This window comes from Bombina bombina, chromosome 7 (genome assembly GCF_027579735.1).
Source record: "Bombina bombina isolate aBomBom1 chromosome 7, aBomBom1.pri, whole genome shotgun sequence".
Lineage (NCBI taxonomy): Eukaryota > Metazoa > Chordata > Amphibia > Anura > Bombinatoridae > Bombina > Bombina bombina.
This window is the reverse complement of record NC_069505.1, coordinates 640465206-640472799: the sequence shown is the minus strand read 5'-3', so window position 1 is coordinate 640472799 and position 7594 is coordinate 640465206. Positions and strand designations below refer to the sequence as shown.

Genomic DNA, 7594 nt, shown 5'->3' with positions numbered 1-7594 from the left:
GTATGTATGTTTGTGTAATGTGTATGTAGTATGTATGTTTGTGTAATGTGTATGTAGTATGTATGTATGTGTAATGTGTATGTAGTATGTAGTATGTATGTTTGTGTAATGTGTATGTAGTATGTATATTTGTGTAATGTGTATGTAGTATGTATGTTTGTGTAATGTGTATGTAGTATGTATGTTTGTGTAATGTGTATGTAGTATGTATGTTTGTGTAATGTGTATGTAGTATGTATGTATGTGTAATGTGTATGTAGTATGTAGTATGTATGTTTGTGTAATGTGTATGTAGTATGTATGTTTGTGTAATGTGTATGTAGTATGTATGTTTGTGTAATGTGTATGTAGTATGTACATTTAGAATCCACCTGCAAGCGCTCCATGCAGCACAGGACAGTGCACTGTAGTTTAAAATGCTTTATTTTTCACAGCAACAACAAACAGGCAGTTCAGTTTCAAAATAGGGTAATCCTTGCTCTTCAGCAATGTTAAGTACTTTTTGTAAATATCAGTACTTTCAAGCATGTCCCAGCACTTCACAGCATTTCACAAGTGCTTTGTCAATATAATGTCCTTTACAGTTCACAGGAACAGAAGTCTTTAACAGACACAGCAGCTTCTGTAGCTGGGTAACGCTCTCTCCTAGGCCTCAGTCAGGCTCCTATTTAAACCCTCACAGCTTCTAATTAACCACACCTGTGATTAGCTGCTTAATCAAAACAACCGGAACTGGACAGCTTCACAGCTATCTGGGATAATGGCCCACCCTCTCTCCAATTAACCCAAACCCCAGGGATCCAGAACACAGTTTACCAACTGCATAATTTAATACACCCTCTCTCCAATTATCCCAAACCCCAGGGATCCAGAACACAGTTTACCAACTGCATAATCAAATACACCCTCTCTCCAATTATCCCAAACCCCAGGGACCCAGAACACAGTTTACCAACTGCATAATCAAATACACCCTCTCTCCAATTATCCCAAACCCCAGGGACCCAGAACACAGTTTACCAACTGCATAATCAAATACACCCTCTCTCCAATTATCCCAAACCCCAAGGACCCAGAACACAGTTTACCAACTAAATAATCAAATGCACCCTCTCTCCAATTATCCCAAACCCCAGGGACCCAGAACACAGTTTACCAACTAAGTAATCAAATACACCCTCTCTCCAATTATCCCAAACCCCAGGGACCCAGAACACAGTTTACCAACTGCATAATCAAATACACCCTCTCTCCAATTATCCCAAACCCCAGGGACCCAGAACACAGTTTACCAACTGCATAATCAAATACACCCTCTCTCCAATTATCCCAAACCCCAGGGACTCAGAACACAGTTTACCAACTGCATAATCAAATACACCCTCTCTCCAATTATCCCAAACCCCAGGGACCCAGAACACAGTTTACCAACTGCATAATCAAATACACCCTCTCTCCAATTATCCCAAACCCCAGGGATCCAGAACACAGTTTACCAACTGCATAATCAAATACACCCTCTCTCCAATTATCCCAAACCCCAGGGACCCAGAACACAGTTTACCAACTAAGTAATCAAATACACCCTCTCTCCAATTATCCCAAACCCCAGGGACCCAGAACACAGTTTACCAACTGCATAATCAAATACACCCTCTCTCCAATTATCCCAAACCCCAAGGACCCAGAACACAGTTTACCAACTAAATAATCAAATGCACCCTCTCTCCAATTATCCCAAACCCCAGGGACCCAGAACACAGTTTACCAACTAAGTAATCAAATACACCCTCTCTCCAATTATCCCAAACCCCAGGGACCCAGAACACAGTTTACCAACTGCATAATCAAATACACCCTCTCTCCAATTATCCCAAACCCCAGGGACCCAGAACACAGTTTACCAACTGCATAATCAAATACACCCTCTCTCCAATTATCCCAAACCCCAGGGACCCAGAACACAGTTTACCAACTGCATAATCAAATACACCCTCTCTCCAATTATCCCAAACCCCAGGGACCCAGAACACAGTTTACCAACTGCATAATCAAATACACCCTCTCTCCAATTATCCCAAACCCCAAGGACCCAGAACACAGTTTACCAACTAAATAATCAAATGCACCCTCTCTCCAATTATCCCAAACCCCAGGGACCCAGAACACAGTTTACCAACTAAGTAATCAAATACACCCTCTCTCCAATTATCCCAAACCCCAGGGACCCAGAACACAGTTTACCAACTGCATAATCAAATACACCCTCTCTCCAATTATCCCAAACCCCAAGGACCCAGAACACAGTTTACCAACTAAATAATCAAATGCACCCTCTCTCCAATTATCCCAAACCCCAGGGACCCAGAACACAGTTTACCAACTAAGTAATCAAATACACCCTCTCTCCAATTATCCCAAACCCCAGGGACCCAGAACACAGTTTACCAACTGCATAATCAAATACACCCTCTCTCCAATTATCCCAAACCCCAGGGACCCAGAACACAGTTTACCAACTAAGTAATCAAATACACCCTCTCTCCAATTATCCCAAACCCCAGGGACCCAGAACACAGTATATCAACTGCATAATCAAATACACACTCTCTCTCCCTATGTTTTTAACTGAAAGGAGAAATACCATGTAAAATATTTGGTCTTACATATCTTCCATTTATAACCAGGCCTTGCTTTCTGTCACAGTATGTATGTAGTGTGTGTGTATATGTGTGTGTAGTGTGTATGTATGTTTGTGTAATGTGTATGTAGTATGTATGCATGTTTGTGTAATATGTATGTAGTATGTATGTATGTTTGTGCAATGTATATGTAATATGCATGTATGTTTGTGTAACGTGTATGTAGTATGTATGTAGTCTGTGTATATGTGTGTGTAGTGTGTATGTATGTTTGTGCAATGTGTATGTAGTATGTATGTATGTTTGTGTAATGTGTATGTAGTATGTATGTTTGTGTAATGTATATATAGTATGCATGTATGTAGTCTTTGTGTATGTGTGTGTATGTATGTTTGTGTAATTTGTATGTAGTATGTATGTATGCTTGTGTAATGTGTATGTAGTATGTATATATGTAGTGTGTGTATATGTGTGTGTGTAGTGTGTATGTATGTTTGTGTAATGTGTATGTAGTATGTATGCATGTTTGTGTAATATGTATGTAGTATGTATGTATGTTTGTGCAATGTATATGTAATATGCATGTATGTTTGTGTAACGTGTATGTAGTATGTATTTATGCAGTCTGTGTGTATGTATGTTTTTGTAATGTGTATGTAGTATGTATGTAGTCTGTGTATATGTGTGTGTGTATATATGTTTATGTAATGTGTATTTTGTATGTATGTATGTATTTAGTCTGTGTATATGTGTGTGTAGTATGTGTGTATGTTTGAGTAATGTGTATGTAGTATGTATGTATGCAGCCTGTGTGTATGAGTGTGTAGTGTGTATGTATGTTTGTGTAATGTGTATGTAATATGTATGTATGTAGCCTGTGTATATGTGTGTATGTATGTTTGTGTAATGTGTATGTGGTATGATTGTATGTAGTCTGTGTATATATGTGTGTGTGTGTATGTTTGTGTAATGTTTATGTAGTATGATTGTATGTAGTCTGTGTATATGAGTGTGTAGTGTGTATGTATGTTTGTGTAATGTGTATGTAGTATATATGTATGCAGCCTGTGTGTATGTGTGTGTAGTGTGTATGTATGTTTGTGTAATGTGTATGTAGTATGTATGTAGGTAGTCTGTGTATATGTGTGTGTAGTATGTATGTATGTATGTTTGTGTAATGTGTAAGTAGTATATATGTATGTATATATATAGAGTGTGTGTATATGTGTGTGTGTAGTGTATGTATGTTTCTGTAATGTGTATGTAGTATGTATGTATGTTTGTGTAATGTGTATGTATTATATATGTATGTTTGTGTAATGTTTATGTAGTATGTATGTTTGTGCAATGTGTATGTATTATATATGTATGTTTGTGTAATGTTTATGTAGTATGTATGTTTGTGTAATGTGCATGTAGTACGTATGTATGCAGTGTGTGTGTATATGTGTGTCTGTATGTTTGTGTAATGTGTATGTAGTATTTATGTATGCAGTTTGTGTGTATGTATGTTTGTGTAATGTGTATGTAGTATGCATGTATGTTTGTGTAACGTGTATTCAGAATGTATGTATGTAGTCTGTGTATTTGTGTGTAGTGTTTATGTATGTTTGTGTAATGTGTATATAGTATGTATGTATGTTTGTGTAATGTATATGTAGTATGTATGTATGTAGTCTGTGTGTATGTGTGTGTAGTGTATATGTATGTTTGTGTAATGTGTATGTAGTATGTATGTATGCAGTTTGTGTGTATGTATGTTTGTGTAATGTGTATGTAGTATGTATGTTTGTGTAATGTGTATGTAGTATGCATGTATGTTTGTGTAACGTGTATGTAGTATGTATGCATGTAGTCTGTGTATATGTGTGTGTGTGTGTGTGTAGTGTTTATGTATGTTTTTGTAATGTCTATGTAGTATGTATGTTTGTGTAATGTGTATGTAGTATGTATGTATGTATGCAGTCTGTATGTGTGTAGTGTGCATGTATGTTTGTGTGATGTGTATGTAGTATGTATGTATGTATGCAGTCTGTGTGTATGTGTGTAGTATGAATATATGTTTGTGTAATGTGTATGAAGTATGTATGTATGTAGTCTGTGTATATGTGTGTGTAGTGTGTATGTATGTTTGTGTAATGTGTATGTGTGTAGTCTGTGTATATGTGTGTGTAGTGTGTATGTATGTTTGTGTAATGTGTATGTAGTATGTATGTATGTATGCAGTCTGTGTGTGTAGTATTTATGTAGGTTTCTGTAATGTGTATGTATACAGTCTGTGTGTATGTATGTTTGTGTAATGTGTATGTAATATCTATGTATGTATGCAGTCTGTGTGTGTGTATGTATGTATGTAGCCTGTGTGTATGTGTGTGCAGTGTGTATGTATGTTTGTGTAATGTGTATGTAGTATCTATGTATGTATGCAGTCTGTGTGCATGTGTGTGTAGTATATATGTATGTATGTGTGTGTAATATGTATGTATGTTTGTGTAATGTGTATGTAGTATGTATGCATGGGGCATGGCTTTATTTAAAGGGGTGGGGTCTAGAACCCCACCATCTTTAAAATTCACCAGCCGCCACTGGTGTTTGGGGTGCCCAGCTGTGTCAATCACGCTCATTTTGTGTTGTGAATAAATATCCCATGCAAGTCACATGCCTCTAGACAGATGCCTAGTTTACCTAATGTGAAATCTGGCTCTGATTATACCCCAGAACATACAGTATATTATTTATTTTATTTCTCTGTGTTCAGCAGTGATCAGTATTTCTAGGACTTGATTCTCACCAAGGCATTATCCCATACATAAAATGCAGCATGAAGAGGCTCAGTGAAGGTGGCAGTGAAGGTGTATAAGTGTCTGATCGGGACACATAGCTCATAAAAGGACAGACGCCCAGCCTCATAGTCCAGCAGTATTCCTAATCTGTCACATGATAGACGGTGAAGCAAATCAGTACGTACTGAGTCATGTACCACTGAAAGGATTCTCCACCCCCATCTGTACAAACACCAGGACTTGTTATTGTCTCCTATCGCAGATTCATCTCCTTTCCTCCTCATACTACTGCACCACATCCCTATTCTGTAGTGCCCCAATTCACTGGTCTCCACTTCCCAGTAATGGCGTCCTGAAGAAAAGGTTGTACTACTTAATACCTGAGGAAAATATGTAAATCTCTCAGGTGTGTCTGGTCGCTGATGGTCTACATCTGACCACAATGCAGTCTTCAAGTCATCAGATACAGTCACATCATTACGAGCTGAATTTATATCCAGTAATATGTCTGATGTCACCTTCATATAGATCTCTCTCTTTACATCATACACAATATCAGCTAAACCTGTATATAAGGTCACTGAGATCTGACCCTCATCGAAATGCCCCCCAGTCACCTTGTTATCACCTTTCTGTGTGACCTCATCATCTTCCTTCTCAGCACCACAAAAGTCATCTCTGTGTGATTCCTGTTCTTGTCGGACAGTTAATGGGTCAGTCATGTTGCACAGCTCCTCAAAATGACAAATCTTCCTGGTCAGCTCGTCCTTCTCTTTTTTCAGCTTCTGGATCAGATTAAAGCTTGGGAGTAAAACGTCCTGTTTCTGCCAGGTGACCTCACTCAGGACTCGCTTCTCTAGGTCTACCAGTTGTTTCCTGATGTCCCTAATCAGGGCACTGTGTTGGTCTGCTACACCAGCTGCTTTCTTTTGCACTCCTGTCCTGTGCTCCTGCAGACTCTGGACTCTTTTCTCAGCCTCCTCTCTCTTTGTGGTCAGTTTCTGCAAAACATCTCTCAGTTTCTCTTTCTTCTTCTCAGAAGCCTCATTCAGCAGCTCCACCTGGTGTCCCCTGTGCTCTCCGGCTAGGGAGCAGGACACAAAGATACAGTCAGCATCCTCAGTGCAGTAATATAACAGGAGCTTGTTATGTTTGGAGCATTTTCTGTTACCCAAGGAAGTGGTGGGTTCAGTTAAGACGTGTTCCTCAGATCTGCTGTGTGACCTCAGGTGGATACCACAAAAAGACTCCTCACACATCAGACATGATTTAGTAGCAGGGTGAGTACAGTAAGTGCAGAAGATCCCAGTCTCATTTACAGGCTCAGTAGGTTGAAAAGTCTCTGCTATATTTTGCTGCTCGGTGTTGCTACTGAGTTTACATTCAGGACAGAAATGCTCCCCCTCATCCTGGTTGTTCCTTGTTTTATTAAAACACCTCAGGAAGCAGTTATACCAACAGCTGAGAGGTTCAGGATCTATATAAAGGCTCTGGCAGACAGAACAAGTTAGCTCCTCTCTCAGATCAGCACACGCCATGTTGGTATCCTGTAGCTGGAAATAAAACTGAATGCCTCTTCTACAGTAGGACGGTGATGAGGTCATTATTGTGGAGTCAGCTTTCTGTTAACACTTTGAGTTCCACTCTGCTGTGTCTACTGTAAAAACTAACATAGCTGGTCAAGCTGTTAATTATTTTCTCTGTTACTTTTATTCCAAAATCCATAAATTATTTTTTTTACTGTTCTAATAAAAGAGGCACAAATGCCACAATACGCAGACAATTATAGTCTAGATTACAATATATATATTATGTGTGTAACTGTACTATGTAATGTATATTTATTAGATAGTGTTATTATGTGTGTAACTGTACTGTGTAATGTATATTTATTAGATAGTGTTATTATTAGTGTAACTGTACTGTGTAATGTATATTTATTAGATAGTGTTATTATGTGTGTAACTGTACTGTGTAATGCATATTTATTAGATAGTGTTACTATGTGTGTAACTATGCTGTGTGATGTATATTTATTAGATAGTGTTATTATGTGTGTAACTGTACTGTGTAATGTATTTTATTAGATAGTGTTATTATGTGTGTAACTGTACTGTGTAATGTATATTTATTAGATAGTGTTATTATGTGTGTAACTGTACTGTGTAA

The 7594-nt window shown here is 38.1% G+C and overlaps 1 protein-coding gene across 1 annotated transcript; it reads right to left on the bottom strand.

The window, feature by feature from the left end:
• Positions 1 to 405: 405 nt before the first annotated feature.
• LOC128635691 (E3 ubiquitin/ISG15 ligase TRIM25-like) lies at positions 406 to 6972 on the bottom strand. Its single transcript, XM_053688815.1, has one exon. The coding sequence runs from the start codon at positions 6961 to 6963 to the stop codon at positions 5416 to 5418; it is 1548 nt and encodes a 515-aa protein (XP_053544790.1). The 5' UTR covers positions 6964 to 6972; the 3' UTR covers positions 406 to 5415.
• Positions 6973 to 7594: the final 622 nt, after the last annotated feature.